This window comes from Salmo trutta, chromosome 4 (assembly GCF_901001165.1).
Source record: "Salmo trutta chromosome 4, fSalTru1.1, whole genome shotgun sequence".
Lineage (NCBI taxonomy): Eukaryota > Metazoa > Chordata > Actinopteri > Salmoniformes > Salmonidae > Salmo > Salmo trutta.
In genome coordinates, this window is record NC_042960.1 from 58,444,536 (window position 1) to 58,462,326 (window position 17,791).

At 43.4% G+C, this 17,791-nt stretch overlaps 1 protein-coding gene across 2 annotated transcripts in view; it reads right to left on the reverse strand.

Moving 5' to 3' along the window:
* Nucleotides 1-4,754: 4,754 nt before the first annotated feature.
* The window catches only part of deaf1 (DEAF1 transcription factor), a 29,227-nt gene continuing 16,190 nt past the window's right edge, over nucleotides 4,755-17,791 (reverse strand). For both annotated transcript variants that reach the window (XM_029751511.1, XM_029751512.1), the window contains exons 10-13: nucleotides 6,882-7,156; nucleotides 6,580-6,678; nucleotides 5,868-5,957; nucleotides 4,755-5,516 (exon numbers count right to left, since the gene is read on the reverse strand). In XM_029751511.1, coding sequence (XP_029607371.1) covers nucleotides 5,412-5,516; nucleotides 5,868-5,957; nucleotides 6,580-6,678; nucleotides 6,882-7,156 — 569 coding nt within the window. In that variant the 3' untranslated portion in view covers nucleotides 4,755-5,411. The remainder of the gene's footprint in view (nucleotides 5,517-5,867; nucleotides 5,958-6,579; nucleotides 6,679-6,881; nucleotides 7,157-17,791) is intronic.

Below are 17,791 nucleotides of genomic sequence, written 5' to 3' on the forward strand. Positions count from 1 at the left end.
GGGTACAGGATAGGTGTACATCATATGGGAGCTTGGCTCCAATTTCATTAATGATTAACATACTACATAAAAAATCCCTCAGCCATAGTAATAAAAGGCACTACCTGCTCTGTTCCGTTCAGAATAACTCCAAGTAGCAGGCTAAGTGATCCCATGTTTTCTCCCTCCTATTTTTATTGTCTATGGCGCTCCTGGCCCAGGCAATTCGATAGAATTGAGAGATATTGGTGTAATTTCTACAGATTACATCATTTTACTATACACTGACGATATCTTACATTGTCTAGATAAAGTATCTCAATTCCTCCCAAAAGCTTTGAAGATCATAGACAAATTCAGCGCCATCTCAAGTTCTGAAATAGATCTAACCAAAGATGCCCTACTGCCTCTCAGGCCCCCGATGGAGGTTCTCTCTTCTTATGGAATCCCAATCGTTTCCCATTTGAAATATTCGGGAATAGATATATTTCCTTCTTTAGATAAAACCATTGCCAAAAACTTTAACAGAACGCTCAACTCAATTCCATCCGACCTCAGCGGAGCCGGAAGAATATCTATTGTCAAAATGAATATACTGCCACGGCTGAATTTCTGTAGTTCAACGCTTCCCTTGTCTCCCCCTTCTGGCTATTGGGATAAAATCCATAGCGTGGTTTCAAAATGTACACCAAGTGTTCAAAACATTAGGAACACCTTCCTAATATTGAGTTGCACCCCCTTTTGCCCTCAGAACAGTCTCAATTTGTCAGGGCATGGACTCTACAGGGTGTCGAAATGCTTTCCACAGTTGTGTCAAGTTGGCTGGATGTCCTTTGGGTGGTGGACCATTCTTGATACACACAGAAACTGTTGAGTGTGAAAAACACAGCAACATTGCAGTTCTTGACACATTCAAACCGGTGCGCCTGCCACCTACTACCAAAGGCACTTAAATATTTTGTCTCCTCCTCTTCATCTACACTGATTGCAGTTTATTTAAACAGGTGACATCAATAAGGGATCATGGCTTTCACCCGGTCAGTCTTATGGAAAGAGCAGGTATTCCTACTGTTTCGTACACTCAGTGTATATGGCAAGGTAAGCGAGTCCAGATAAAACGAACAAACTTGCAAAGAGGGAAAGATAGGTAGGAGCACCAAACTTTATATTGTATTTCTGGGAATCAAAACGGCATGCCCATACTCCAATATTTCACAATAATGCCTTGCGATACATATGCAGAGTGGACTTTTGTATCCCCCCATGGCTCAAATGTGGAATCCATACCCTTGCCGATGTCATGGACAGTCATTGTTTGAGAACATTCCAAGATCTGACAAACACATAACCAGGCAACTCCTTTTTAAAAATATTTACTTAGGTCAGCTATACTGGCTTAGGGAAACCCAACTACTGAACCATCCAATGATGGGATTTATAACTCAATGATCTGGGCTCCCACCAGGACTGATCTCTATAACATGTAAACAACTTTTGGAAAGCTCATATTCTGAGCTAGCCATAAAAAAAAGTATGGTCCACAGATCTGAACAACCCTTTAACTGGAACAGAATATGGAAAAATATGACCTTGGCATCCCGTAATAGACCCCTTTCGGTGTTTGCAAACATTGCCGCACGAGGGTGATGCGCGCAAGTTGGTGGCAGAACAAGGGGGAGTTCTTATTGCGCCAGCCTATATTTACATATTGCTTATGAGTGCATTTCACACTACTTTTGGATTATAATTGGATTAAGGCTCATATGAATGTCCTGTTTAATATAAATATTTGTCATCACAAATCAACTGCATCATACTAAAGAAAAACACTAGTAAAATGTCTCTTTGGCTAGCTTTTGCTACAGCCTATATCAATGAGCGTTTAGCATTCTAGTTAACAACTACTGCATCCAAAATAGTTATTTTGCAAAGATCACAACCAAATATAAATCTTAGCAACTGTTCAAGCAAGAATCAGAATATCATTGTAAGTGTATGAGAACCCCCAAAAAAGTGATTTTGTTTAGAAGTAATAAAAATTTTAATCTAGGCTGTTGAATGGGAGCAGATGGCGATGACTTTCTTACTGCCGCCAAGAGTTGCGCGCATCTGTAAAAATCGTTGAGCGTGGACGTTCCAACATTAGCACAAGAACTGTTTGTTGGGAGCTTCATGAAATGGGTTTCCATAGCCGAACAGCCACATACAAGCCTAAGATCACCATGCGCAATGACAAGCATCGACAGGAGTGGTGTAATGCTTGCTGCCATTGGCCTCTGGAGCAGTGGAAACTTGTTCTCTGGAGTGATTAATCACGCTTCACCATCAGCCAGTCCAATAGACAAATATTGGCCTTTTTCCATGGTTTGGGCTAGGCCCCTTAATTCTAGTGAAGGGAAATCTTATCACTACAGCATACAATGACATTCTAGACGATTCTGTGCTTCTAACTTTGTGGCAACAGTTTGGGGAAGGCCCTTTCCTGTTTCGGCATGACAATGTTCCCGTGCACAAAGCGAGGTCCATACAGAAATGATTTGTCAAGATCGGTGTGGAAGAACTCGACAGGCCTGTACAGAGCCCTGACCTCTACTCCATTGAACACCTTTGGGATGAATTGGAACGCTGACTGCGTTCCAACCCTAAACGTACAACATCAGTGTCCGACCTCACTAATGCTCTTGTGGCTGAATGGATGCATGTCCCCGCAGCAATGTCCCAACATCTAGAGGACAGCCTTCCCAGAAGAGTGGAGGCTGTTATAGCAGCAAAGGGGGACCAACTCCATATTAATGATTTTGGAATGAGATGTTCGACGAGCAGTTGTCCACATAGTTTATACACTACATCACACAAAGTAAGTGTGTAAATTGACATGAATATTTTACCTGTAACCCCCACCCACCCACCCAACCCAAATATTTTTTTTCTTTTAAGGATAGGTGTTGATCAGAGGCATACAAGAGAATCATTACATGACAGAGGGAATTCATAGGAGCTCCCAGACCTACAAAATTGACAAATAACCCCCAACCAGAGCCTCATCTTGAAAGACTAATACAAGGCTCCAAATAACAATGCCAAACGACCCAATAGTAGTAGTGTCTTTCAGGGTTATTTCCTCTGGTCAGGCTTCTCATAAGCCATTTTGATTTATAGTCCTAGCTTGGGTGCTTGAGGTGTGCAACACTCCACGATTTAAAAAAAAATCTACCTTGAGAAAAGCATTAGGGGTTAGAGGGGAGGGACAGAAGGGAAAACATTGTAGAGGGCTTATACATCCTCCATGAACGTGGAGAGGGATAGAGGTGGAGTAGAGGGTATTTGTCTCCCCACATCCATATGGGCCCATCTGCAATTTCCTCCCCCTTTCTCCTCCACCTCTCCCTTCACCCTCTCCCCTTCCTTGCAGCGGAAGTCCTTACCAAATGGGACAAACGCAACAGAGTGGCTCTCAGTCCAAGGCATCAGATTAGAACCACTGTTAATTTCCTTCCACTCTCCCTCCCTGTGCCTTGGACTCAGGCTCAGCCCTGCGGTGGTTGGGCAGCCACGGTGCGGTACAGTACAGCAGCAGTAATTTCATGCCTGATACGGAGAGTGACGCGTGAGTTTGACAGATGCAGGGGATTACAATACCAGACAAGACAAGGCTGTCTGCTCAGTGTTGGAGAGCTGAGGCTGAGGTCATTGTGCAGTGCTCCACTGCATAAGGAACATTTTTCTTCCATTAGTCATTCTATTTGGTTAGTTCTCTAATCTAACTAAACGAGGAACAGAAGGGGAGAGTGAGAGAACTCATTGGTGACAACAGCATGTGTCGAGGTGACCTCACAAGAGAACATGACTGATCTCTGTATCTGAAACAGATGTACCTGTCAAAGTAATATACTGGATAACATTAACCTTTCATTCCCAAAAACCTGGTTGTTGGGCTTACTGTGATTACTCCCTCCGGAGGCCACAGGAAGTCAGGAGGACTCCAGAAAGTTGGGTCGGCCATTTGTGGGTCTCAAAAGTCTTCCAATCCCCGAACAGCAGCCTCAATTCATCAATGTAATGGACCCTCTTTTGGACGGGTAGCTGTTGCTCAAATTGACCCTCATTTTTCATACCAGTTCTCCGGTGAGTAGTGATGTTGTTGGTCTTCACAGAAAGATAGCGGGTCGTACTGTATGCAGCACAGCACGCACATCCTCCCCTCCTCGTCACCTGACAGCTTTAATCCATTGGATTAATCCACATCAGTGCAGCTGTGTGGCAGTTGACAGCTATCACTGAGAAAAGCTCAGATAATCTCACTAATGTCCACCATCCACTAAATAATAACCATGGCAGTAACACACTTAAAGATGATGTCCACAGAGACAGTGGGTCGGTGGATGCCAGTTGCCTATGTGTCAGACAACTCTTGCCCTGCATGACCTCCTGACTCAGGGCAAAGTTCATTCACTATCTCAAGCCAATATCCTTGTGGAAATGTAAAAATGAAAAATGTGTTGAAAATGCATTGACTGTATTGCTGTGTTGCAATGTAATCAAAACATATTTTCACCCAGTCAAACCCAAAGCAAGCTGGTTTGAAATGCGTTTTCAGTTTGCAGGTTTGTTGCAAGTTACATAGAAAATCTGTTAAAATGACAAGCCGTGTGAAATTCTCAGTAGAGTCATTACATATCAATGTGACTTTGCAGAATTATTTAGGTCATTACATCCCGTAACCTCTCCCAGCAGGCAGTCACTGGGAACAAGCAAGAGGACAATCGACAAGGTCATTGATTTGTCATTGTGTGTTTTATATAAAACCTACTGTTGTTTACCAGCCTGTCCTGCTCCATTCAACGTAGGACAGAGCCAATGTAATACATAAAACATCTTAAATAAAATAAATGTATTGTTAGAGCAAGTCTTTTTTCGGCAACAGGCATTCTGTGGTTTTAAACCCTGGTAGTGGAATACATTTGAAACGTACAGTCATTCAATAATCGTCTGGTTTCCAGGATACATCTACAAATCTAACTAGACACCAGTGTCTAGTGAGAGAAGCAAACACTACTCTTCAAATACTTGATCATCTGAAGCACACAGGCCTCTGAGCTGCATTTGTTAGAGGAAACACAATGACAGAGTTCCTGGGGTGTAATGTAGTGTTTCCAGGAGTCAAAATCTTCACATTTATTTCTTCAGACAGGAGACAATGTAATAGCATACTGCAAAACCTCTGGTGTAAAATAAATCCCAGCTATCATCAAATGCATGCTCTAGGGACATGACAAAGTCTAGCAACTATCTTTGATGTATTCAAAAGAGCAGCACCAGCACTTAAGTTCCAGCTGGCTGAGTTCTGAATGAGAGGCCATGCTCAAGTCTCCAAGGTATTGAAAGGAGGACTTTGCTGTTTTTACAGAATCTGTTTTCAGTGTTTATACCTGCTAGACCTTGACTTTGTCCATGTCTATGGTTGACATGGGCACCTCCTCCTGGATAGCCACAGCCCCACTGGTCTGGCAGCAGTTGTGCTGGTGCTCCTTCCAGTCCTGCAATAAGAATAAGGCAGACTAAAGGAGTGAGACAAGTGGTCAGTGGTGGGTGAGTTGAGGGGGCGATTCAATCTCGACACAATTTCAGGAAGTAATGTTTTGCCCTCATTGTGCCTGTCTTTGGTTCCTAAGAGTAGGCTGTTTGATTGAATCACACCCCCACCACTGACAAGGGATCAGTAGTGGGGAGGGTGGTGGGCTGTGGTCCAATCAACGGACTTTATGACATGTTCATAGGTCCTAAGAGACCTTTTATGCCCTGCAGAACGCTTAGTGAAATGAAGCCGAGCTGGCACGACCCCTGACAACTTAGTTCAGTGACACGGTCTGTAGAGGGTTAAGTCTTACCTTTCTCTGACAGAAGGTGGAACAGTAGTTAACCTTGTGGCATCCCGTGCATTGGCTCATGGCCTCCCGTCCACAGTTCACGCACATTTGCTGTGGGAGAGAAAGTCACAGAATGGAATTACAATCTAAAAAAGGGATAGAATTGATTTGAAAATGAACTGGAAATCAGATAACGCAGGTCATACTTAGCATGATAGAAGAGGTTTGATTTGTTGTTACTCAGCCACATAGTGCGTTACCACACCACGCACAAACACAAGTTCCCCAGAGACATTCCCTCTGACATATAACCTGCATAGCCCACTTGTGATTCCTTACAACCAAACCCCGACAAATACCACAACAACCCACAAATTGCTTCTCCAGGGGAACCAAGAGGCACAAAATGTCACCACTGGCTTTTTTGTTGATATGATACCAGGGTTCCATTTCCCCCATTCTATCTAACAAACGCTCTCATGTGGGAGAAGTCATGTGGCTTCAAGGTTGTTTGTTTCTCTCGTATCTATATTGTTTGTGTGTGTGAAGTAGCAGGCGTGATATTTCATCCAGCTCTGACAGTTTTATCCTCCAGGGGGAGACCCGGATAAAAGAGGCTTTTTCTCTTTAGTGGACTGAATGGAACACAGCCAAGAGAAAAAGAGAGATAGAGGGAGAGAGAGAAAAAGAGAGAGGGAAAATGAGAAAGAGAGCGAGAGGTCTCTCCATGTACCTTGATGATGATCTCAGTGATTTCTGAGCCTCTCTTCCCCTCTGGGTCGTCTGGGTGCTGGAATGATATCTGACTCTGGAAGGGCTGGGTGAGAGTACACTGCAGGAGGGAAGACCGCAAATAGAAGTCAAACTAAAATTCATTAAAAAAACAACATCTCAAGACACCCAGCATTTCCTCTTGGTCATGTTCAATAGGCACAAAACAGAAGAAAATGCTACAGTGCGAAAACTTTTCACTACATTGTGCCCTAATGACCATGACCCTGGACTAACTACTAGGGTCTCCTCCAGTCCCCTCACCTCCTTCCTGCTGCCGTGGATCTTGTCCTGGCTGAAGGCATCCTGGCCTGCCTGGCAGTGGCAGGCCTGCTTGGCCTGGTCGATCAGTGCCTTGAGCTGCTGCACCGTGCTCAGCAGGCTGTTGGCCGTCTCCTCCAGGTAAAGCCATGTCCTCTGGCCCTCCCTGACCCCAGACACCTCCAGCCCCCCGTTCACCAGCCCCGGGGAGGGGGATGAGGATGGAGACTCCACCTTGGCCTGGGGGGCCATGGCCAGTGCCGGGAGCGCTGTCAACACTGTAGGGAGGGAGGGGTTAGAGTGTACGTTTGGAATGGAAAGGTTTAATGAGAGTATTCATTAATCATTTCTTAATTATTTGAGGCAAGGAATGTAAAATATGGATTATGAACCAATATACTTTCAATAAGGGCATTGGTATGCATACAATGTTTGATGGAAAAACAATCAATACATTGTTTGACAGAAAACAAATATATGCATTTAAATACAGTGGGGGAAAAAAGTATTTGATCCCCTGCTGATTTTGTATGTTTGCCCACTGACAAAGAAATTATCAGTCTATAATTTTAATGTTAGGTTTATTTGAACAGTGAGAGACAGAATAACAACAAAAAAATCCAGAAAAACACATCAAATTTTATAAATTGATTTGCATTTTAATGAGAGAAATAAGTATTTGACCCCCTCTCAATCAGAAAGATTTCTGGCTCCCAGGTGTCTTTTATACAGGTAACAAGCTGAGATTAGGAGCACACTCTTAAAGGGAGTGCTCCCTACCGCAGCTTGTTACCTGTATAAAAGACACCTGTCCACAGAAGCAATCAATCAATCAGATTCCTAACTCTCCACCATGGCCAAGACCAAAGAGCCCTCCAAGGATGTCAGGGACAAGATTGTAGACCTACACAAGGCTGGAATGGGCTACAAGACCATCGCCAAGCAGCTTAGTGAGAAGGTGACAACATTTTGTGCGATTATTAGCAAATGCAAGAAACACAAAAGAACTGTCAATCTCCCTCGGCCTGGGGCTCCATGCAAGATCTCACCTCGTGGAGTTGCAATGATCATGATAACGGTGAGGAATCAGCCCAGAACTACACGGGAGGATCTTGTCAATGATCTCAAGGCAGCTGGGACCATAGTCACCAAGAAAACAATTGGTAACACACTACGCCGTGAAGGACTGAAATCCTGCAGTGCCCGCAAGGTCCCCCTGCTCAAGAATACATATACATGCCCGTCTGAAGTTTGTTCATTGGCAATCTGAATGATTCAGAGGACAACTGGTGAAAGTGTTGTGGTCAGATGAGACCAAAATGGAGCTCTTTGGCATCAACTCAACTCGCCGTGTTTGGAAGAGGAGGAATGCTGCCTATGACCCCAAGAACACCATCCCCACCGTCAAACATGGAGGTGGAAACATTATGCTTTGGGGGTGTTTTTCTGCTAAGGGGACAGGACAACTTCACCGCATCATTTGACGGGGCCATGTACTGTCAAATCTTGGGTGAAAACCTCCTTCCCTCAGCGAGGGCATTGAAAATGGGTCGTGGATGGGTATTCCAGCATGACAATGACCCAAAACACATGGCCAAGGCAACAAAGGAGTGGCTCAAGAAGAAGCACATTAAGGTCCTGGAGTGGCCTAGCCAGTCTCCAGACCTTAATCCCATAGAAAATCTGTGGAGGGAGCTGAAGGTTCGAGTTGCCAAACGTCAACCTCGAAAACTTAATGACTTGGACAAGATCTGCAAAGAGGAGTGGGACAAAATCCCTCCTGAGATGTGTGCAAACCTGGTGGCCAACTACAAGAAACATCTGACCTCTGTGATTGCCAACAAGGGTTTTGCCACCAAGTACTAAGTCATGTTTTGCAGAGGGGTCAAATATTTATTTCCCTCATTAAAATGCAAATAATTTTATAACATTTTTGACGTGGGTTTTTCTGGATTTTTTTGTTATTCTGTCTCTCACTGTTCATATAAACCTACCATAAAAATTATAGACTGATCATTTCTTTGTAAGTGGCCAAACGTACAAAATCAGCAGGGGATCAAATACTTTTTCCCCCCACTATGTGTATTTATTGATAATAGCGATTGATAAGAATGTTAGGCCCGTCCAATTAATATGTAAGCCAGATATAAATCAGGGCAAAAACTACTTTCTGAAATCATGTCAACCCCAACAATAGCTGCCCTTCCTCAAACCTTGATCGCCCACACCTAGTAACTTCTGACATGACTCCTTATTTTATGCTTCCAAAATAAGACTGGAAAGGGGGGGGAAACGTGGGTGGAACGAGGGAGAAAATTAGGCAAGATAAGCCTGCCTGCTCCACCCATTGTCCAAGCATCATGGAGGAGAAGACATACGTCTGTGGCAGTTGCGGCCAGTGTCTTTTAAGATGAGGCCAAAAAAAATATTCATGAGCATGTCCTTATTTCTATTACAGCATATTGGATAACTGTCATTCATATTTCATTCACCCAGTTCAATGTAACAGCGACAGGTTTAGACTACTTCATGATACTCACATTTTCCCTATACTCATCATGAGGTTGCTACTCGAGAGACAAGGTTCTATTGGATAAATTCAGGTATGTTTATCCCCGTTTTGTTCCCTTTGCTTCCGTTTAAGATACGTTTTTCAACAGAATTGGCAGAATGAATACGCCCCTGTTCACACTAAAACACAGTTCACTTTCATAGCCACGTTGTATTCCTATTCACGTCTATGCGCTTTCCTCCTCTCACCTCTTCCCTTCGCTTTTGGACTTAAGTACACAACACATCAGCTGTATGTGACCAGGCAAAAAAACCTTTCCAAGAAAACCGCTAACAACAACCTACATCGTTCTCACCATATTAGCTAAAGTAACATCATAGTTAGCATAGCTAATAGAACTAACGCTGCGCAACTCGGGGCTACCAAGTGCTTGAGGCATCACTACAGACACCCTGGTTTGAATCCAGGCTGTATCACATCCGGACGTGATTGGGAGTCCCATAGGGCGGCGCACAATTTGCCCTGCATCATCCGGGTTTGGCCGGTGTAGGCCGTCAATGTAAATAAGAATTTGTTCTTAACTGACTTACCTAATTAAATAAAAGGTTCAATAAAAAAAACGTGCTAGTAAACCCAATAGAATCAAGCAGTAACATTACAGTGTACAGTCAGTAAGAGTTACACCGGCGGCAATACATTTGTAAAACCAAAAGCTTACCTTGACTGTTCCAGTGTTGTGTTGGAAAAATATAGCCAGCTAGCTAACATAGCATCCCTCTCTTTGAGCAGGGTGTTTCAGTAGGCTAAACTAGCTAGCTGCATTTACTAGCTAAGTAAGTGGCCCTGAAAAAAAAGACACTCTTTTGCGTCTCTTTCATTTTGGAATTAATGTATCTGTTAAAAACTTAAACTATTGTCTCTCTGAGTCAACTACTGACCACATTTTATGCACTGCAGTGCTATCTTGCTGTAGCTTATGCTTTTAGTACTAGATTCATTATCTGATCCTTTGATTGGGTGAACAACATGTCAGTTCATGATGCAAGAGCTCTGATAGGTTGGAGGTCGTCCTCCAGAAGTTGTCATAATTTCTGTGTAAGTCTATGGAAGGTGGTGAGAACCATGAGCCTCCTAGGTTTTGAATTGAAGTCAATGTACCCAGAGGAGAATGGAAGCTAGATGTCCTCCAGCTACAACATGGTGCTACACTACAGAGTGCTGTTGAGGCTACTGTAGACCTTCTTTGCAAAATAACATGTATTAATCAAGTATTTGGTGACACGTGATTATATTTAGTTTAATCTAAAAAGGATAACTTTGTTTTACTATTTTTATGAAATTCACTGAGGAGGATAGTCCTCCCCTTCCTCCTCTGAGGAACCTCCACTAATCTGTGGCTGTGGCTCAGGGAAAGGTTTAATAATCATAGGGCTCCACCAAGCAGCACACCGTCGGAGAAATAAATCACTAGTGGGCTTTCATCTTCCTTCAACTGTACCAGAGAGCACAGCAGAACAGACAAAGAGCAACAACAGTCTAAAGAAAGAAGCCCCATCTACTCCAGAGGGAGATGGAAGGAGAGAGAGCGACAAGCGTCACAACATACATCACAGGAGCCCTAACACACACACACACACACACACACACACACACACAGCATGAGGCTCAAGACACACACAAACGCACACCCTGCATGCAGTTATACGCTCCCCATCCAACCTGAAAGAACTTGAGAGAATCTGCAGAGAGGAATGAGAGAAACTCCCTAAATACAGGTGTGCCAAGCTTGTAGTGTCATACCCAAGAAGACTTAAGGCTGTAATCCCTGTCAAAGGTGCTTCAACAAAGTACTGAGTAAAGGGTCTGAATACTTATGTAAATGTGATATCAGTTTTTTTATATATACACACACACACACACATTTGCAAAATTTCTAAAACCCTGTTGTTGCTTTGTCATTTTGGAGTATTGTGTGTAGATTGATGGGGGGAAACAACTATTTAATCCATTTTACAATAAGGCTGTGGAAAAATGTGGAAAAAGTCAAGGGGTCTGAATTCTTTCCGAATGTACTTTATGTGTCACTATGCAGTGTAGTCTCCCAGGCCCTGCCGCTGAAAAACATCCCCACAGCATGATGCTGCCACTACCATGCTTCACCGTAGGAATGGTGCCAGGTTTCCGCCAGACGTGATGCTTGGCATTCAGGCCAAAGAGTTCAATCTTGGTTTCATCAGACTCAATAATCTTGTTTCTCATGGTCTGAGAGTCTTTTAGGTGCCTTTTTCCAAACTCCAAGCGGGCAGTCATGTGCCTTTTACTGAGGAGTGGCTTCCATTTGGCCACTCTACATTAAAGGCCTGATTGGTGGAGTGCTGCAGATGGGAGAACCTTCCAGAAGGTCAACCATCTCCACAGAGGAACTCTGGAGCTCTGTCAGAGTGACCGTCAGGTTCTGTCACCTCCCTGACCAAGGCCCTTCTCCTCTGATTGCTCAGTTTGGCCGGGCGGCCAGCTCAAGGAAGAGTCTTGGTGGTTCCAAACTTCATCCATTTAAGAACAACTGTTCTTGGAGATCGTCAATGCTGCTGACATTTTTTGGTACCCTTCCCCAGATCTGTGCCTCAACACAATCCTGTCTCTGAGATCTACGGACAATTCCTTCAACCTCATGGCTTGGTTTTTGCTCTGACATGCACTGTCAACTGTTGGACCTTATATAGACAGGTGTGTGCCTTTCCAAATTATGTCCAATCAATTGAATTTATCACAGGTGGACTCCAAGTTGTAGAAACATCTCAAGGATGATCAATGGAAACAGGATGCACCGGAGCTCAATTTCGAGTCTCATTGCAAAGGGTCTGAATACTTCTGTAAATAAGGTATTCGTTTTCTTTTTATAAACGTGCAAACATTTCAAAAAAACAGTTTTCGCTTTGTCATGAGGTATTGTGTTGATTGATGAGGAAAACATTTCATTTAAACCATTTTAGAATAAGGCTTTAATGTAACAAAATGTGGAAAAAGTCAAAGGGTCTGAATACTTGCCAAATGCACTCTATATACAATGCATGGGGTGGAAAAGAGGACATTCATTTGAGCAAGGAAATATAATCAACAATGACCAGTCCCATCATGTCACATCACTCAGGTGTGATGCAAGCTTGTGATTGTTCATTCAAAACAAGGTTTTCCCCCCTTCAGACAGCTAACATCTTCCACCTATCAAACAAGGTGTGTGTGTGTGTGTGTGTGTGTGTGTGTGTGTGTGTGTGTGTGTGTGTGTGTTTGTCAGTGGAGGCTCCTCAGAGGAGGAAGGGGAGGACCATCCTCCTCAGTGAATTTCATTTATTTTTCAAATCGAAACATTTAAAAAGTTATCGTTTTTAGATAAAACTCTAAATATATTCACATCAACAAATAATTAAAACAAATTGTTTGGCCATGAAGGTCTACAGTTGACTCAGCAGCACTCTGTAGAGTAGCACCATGTTGTTGCTGGAGGACAGCTAGCTTCCATTCTCCTCTGACTACATTGACTTCAATACAAAACCTAGGAGGCTCAGTTTTCACGCCTTTCCATAGACTTACACAGTAATTATGACTACTTCCAGAGGACATCCTCCAATCTATCAGAGCTCATGCAGCATGAACTGACATGTACCTAGTACTGAAAGCATATGCTACAGCTAACAAATTAATTTCTTCAAAAATGAAGGTGGAGCAAGAGAGCGAGATATTTTGTAATTTTTTCTCTTCTCACTAAGCTAGCAAATGCAGCTAGTTAGTTTAGCTACTCAAACACCCGGCTCAAACAGAGGGATGTTATGTTAGCTAGCTGGCTATGAATATCAAAACACTGGAACGTATTCAAGTCAAGGTAAGCTTTTGGTTTTACTAAATTATTGCCACCGGGGCCGCAGGTGTAACTGTTAAACTGCTTACTGACTGTACTGCACTGCATGATTGTAGCAGGTTTACTAACGTGTTAGTTCTATTATCTATGTTGACTATGACGTTACTTTAGCTCATATGGTGACAACGATGTAGGCAGTGTGTAGCAGTTATGATATGAAGGTATGGATTGGAAAGATTTTTTGGCCTGGTCACAAAAAGCTGATGTGTTGTGCAGGAAAAGGTGAGAGGAGGAGAGAGCGTAGATGCGAGAAGGAATACAACGAGCTGTTTATGTTTCTATGAAAGTGAACTGCTTGCGTATGATTAGGGGTGTTTTCATTCCACCGACTCTGTTGAAAAACGTTTCTTAAGGGGAAGCGAACGGAACAAAACGGGTATAAAACATACCTGAATTTGTTCAATAGAAACTCTTGCAACTGTTGGACTAATGATTACACCCTAGATCAGCTAGATGTAGGCAAGAGTGTGCAAGGTGGTATTGAATGTGTCACTGTCACCTCAAATTTTTATCTTGACCTGTGTGCACCTACTGTTTTCATTTATAGGCTAGGTTGTAGCAACCTCATGATGAGTATAGGGAAAATTCAAGTAGCCGTAACCTGTCACTGTTACATTGAACTGGGTGAATGGAAAATGAATGACAGTAATCCAATATATTGTAATAGAAATAAGACCATGCTCATATTACATTTTTTTTTATTTATATAAAAATAAATAAATCGACCTCATCTTAAAAGGCACCGACCGCCACTGTTGTGTGTGGACGTGCATGCGTGTGTGTGTGTGTGTGTGTGTGTGTGTGTGTTACGCTTGAGTAAAAGAGATCTGCAGGGAGTACATAAATGCACTCGCACACAGCACGACTACAGAAAAAAGGCTATATTTGCAAACAGACTGATTGTATGCAGTTTCCAGAGCACTGAGACAATGACTCCGGCTGTGTTGATGGACGGCCTGTTTGTGTTGTGGCATCGTAATACAGAATTATATAAGGATGCTGAGAGAAAGAGCGAGAGAGAGCGCAAACAAGAGAGCGAGAGCTTGAGAGCAAGTGAGATAAATATAGGAAATTGAGTTATAAAAAGATGGGGATGAGATGAGAGAAATAAATATATGGAAGAGAAAGAAAGTGAAGGAAACAGAGAGAGAAATATGTGGAAGTCAGAGAAAAAGATACAGAATGAGAGCAAAGAGAAAGCGAGACAGACCGAGAGAGTGAGAGGAAGAGAAGGAGAGAGAAAGTGTGAGAGTGAGTGTGCGAGAATTAAAGAGCTAAAGAGGGACTGCTAGAGAGAGACTCCTGAGAAGAGTGACACCTGTGATCTCCACCTGTAAAGCCTTGATTAGAGGATCAATGTCCTGGAGGTGAACAACGCCGCATAGCCTCCACTGCCGAGGGAATAAAAGTCCAAAACACTCCAAGGAGAGGAGAGAAATAACTCCCTCAACAAACTTAGTTCCTCATCGTTCACTTGAAAAGACAGTGAGCTGCATCAGGGGTTGAGAAGAGGACTCTAGAACAGAGAGTACAGTGCCATCCTAGCTAGGTGGCCAGAGAGAACAACAAAGAAAACAAAAAGACAGCATGCCAGGCAGACAGAGAGCACGTCAGTCTATACCAGGGTTCTCCAACCCTGTTCCTGGAGAGCTACATGTAGGTTTTCATTCCAACCCTAATCTAGTGCACCTGATTCTAATAATTAGCTGGTTGATAAACTGAATCAGGTTAGTTACAGCTGGGGTATGCTTGAAAACCTACTGGAGGGTATCTCTTCAGGAACAGAGTTGGAGAGCCCTGGTATATCCACTAAACAAAGACAGCAGGCAGGCAGACAGAGTGCTTCGGTCTATACACTTTTGGCTTCTCACAGTACTGAACGAAGGTGTACTATTGCTGAGCTTTTTGAGATCGGATCGGTTTCGCTTATTAAAAAATAATACGTTTTCAATTTCGATATTTTCTTTTTTACATTAAATGCATAATGAAATTACAATTATTTTAGAGCTTTTTAATTGAAATTGCCAAAACAAAATATTCCATCATCTCGTCAGGTCCACATTGGGTAGACAAAGGAAAAATAGTAAATTACGATGAAATAATAATATTTCCGTCCTGTACTTGTATTTTATTTGAGGACTTTATTATTTTTCATTCCTTAAAGTCATCTTCTCATCCAGGCAGTAACAGTCAGCCAGCCAGACCATCTAACGTTATCGGTCTTTAGTCATCCTATTCAGCGAGGCTAGCCTGCTGCAGAGCTGCCTGACGGGTTGTGTACATTCCTCTCTCATGCGATCTGTGTAAGTGTATAAAATAACAGATGCAGTGGATTATGGTCATTGCAGTTAAATATCATGTTTCTGTGCTGAACTAGGTTGAATATTTGCTTAATGGAAACTACAACTCCCTTCAGCCCAGTGTCCCACATAGTTCCTGACTTGATTTCTGTCTTGAATTATTTAAAATTCTTTCTAGAGAAACAGTGCGTTGGGCTCAAAAAACAAAAAAAGTAAAAAGGAATTCAAGTAATTGAAGCGACAGGCAATTAGTTCAAATCAAACCTTATTAGTCACGTGACGAATACAACAGGTGTAGACCTTACAGTGAAATAAATGCTTACTTACGAGCCCCTAACCAACAATGCAGTTTCCCCCAAAAATATGGATAAGAATAAGAGATAAAACAAGTAATTAAAGAGTAGCAGTAAAATAACAATAGCGAGACTATATACAGGGGGGGTACCGGTACAGAGTCAATGTGTGGGGGCACCGAATAGTTGAGGTAGTATGTACATGTAGGTAGAGTTACTAAAGTGACTATGCACAGATGGCAACAGAGAGTAGCAGTGGTGTAAAGGGGGGGGGGGGGGCAATGAAAATAGTCCAGGTAGCCATTTGACGAGATGTTCAGGAATCTTATGGCTTGGGGGTAAAAGCTGTTTAGAAGCCTCTTTGACCTAGACTTGGCGCTCTGGTACCGCTTGCCGTGCGGTAGCAGAGGGAACAACCTGACAAGGGTGGCTGGAGTCTTTGACAATTTTTAGGGCCTTCCTCTGACACCGCCTGGTATAGAGGTCCTGGATGGCAGGAAGCTTGGCCCCAGTGATGTACTGGGCCGTTCGCACTACCCTCTGTAGTGCCTTGCGGTCGGAGGCCGAGCAGTTGCCATACCAGGCAGTGATGCAACCAGTCAGGATGCTCTCGATGGTGCAGCTGTAGAACCTTCTGAGGACCCATGCCAAATCTTTTCAGTCCCCTGAGGGGGAATAGGTTTTGTCGTACCCTCTTCACGACTGTCTTGGTGTGCTTGGACCATGTTAGTTTATTGGTGATGTGGACACCAAGGAACTTGAAGCTCTCAACCTGATGATGGTGTTGATTTGAGCCATGACCAGCCTTTTAAAGCACTTCATGGCTACAGACGTGAGTTCTACGGGTCGGTAGTCATTTAGGCCAGTTACCTTAGTGTTGGGCACAGGCACTATGGTGGTCTTTTTGAAACATAGTTGGTATTACAGACTCAGACAGGGAAAGGTTGAAACTGTCAGTGAAGACACTTGCCAGTTGGTCAGCGCATGCTCGCAGTACATGTCCTGGTAATCCGTCTGGCCCTGCGGCCTTGTGAATGTTGACCTGTTTTTAAGGTCTTACATTGACTGTGGAGAGCGTGATCACACAGTCTTCCGGAACAGCTTGTGCTCTCATGCATGTTTCAGTGTTATTTGCCTCGAAGCGAGCATAGAAGTAGTTTAGCTCGTCTGGTAGGCTCATGTCACTAGGCAGCTCTCGGCTGTGCTTCCCTTTCTAGTCTGTAATGGTTTTCAAGCCCTGCCACATCCGACGAGCGTCAGAGCCGGTGTAGTACGATTCGATCTTAGACCTGTATTGACGGTTTGCCTGTTTGATGGTTCGCCGGAGGGCATAGCAGGATTTCTTATAAGCTTCCGGGTTAGAGTCGCGCTCCTTGAAAGCGGCAGCTCTAGCCTTTAGCTCAGTGTAGATGTTGCCTGCAATCCATGGCTTCTGGTTGTACGGTCACTGTGGGGACGACGTCATTGATGCACTTTTTGATGAAGCCAATGACTGATATGGTGTACTCCTCAGTGCTATTGGAGGAATCCCGGAACATATCCCAGTCGGTGCTTGCAAAACAGTCCTGTAGCTTAGCATCTGACCACTTTTTATTGATCGTCACTGGTGCTTCCGGTTTTAATTTTTGCTTGTAAGCAGGAATCAGGAGGATAGAATTATGGTCAGATGTGCCAAATGGAGGACGAGGGAGAGCTTTGTATCTATCCTGCCGGTACAGCGTATAACCAGCCAGCGGTATGTTGATAGTGTCGTCGTTTAGCCACGACTCCTTTGAAGCATAAGATATTACAGTTTTGAATGTCCCGTTGGTAGTTTAATTTTCCGCGTAGGTATTTTATTCTCCAAAGATTGCACGTTTGCTAGCAGAACGGAAGGAAGTGGAGGTTTATTC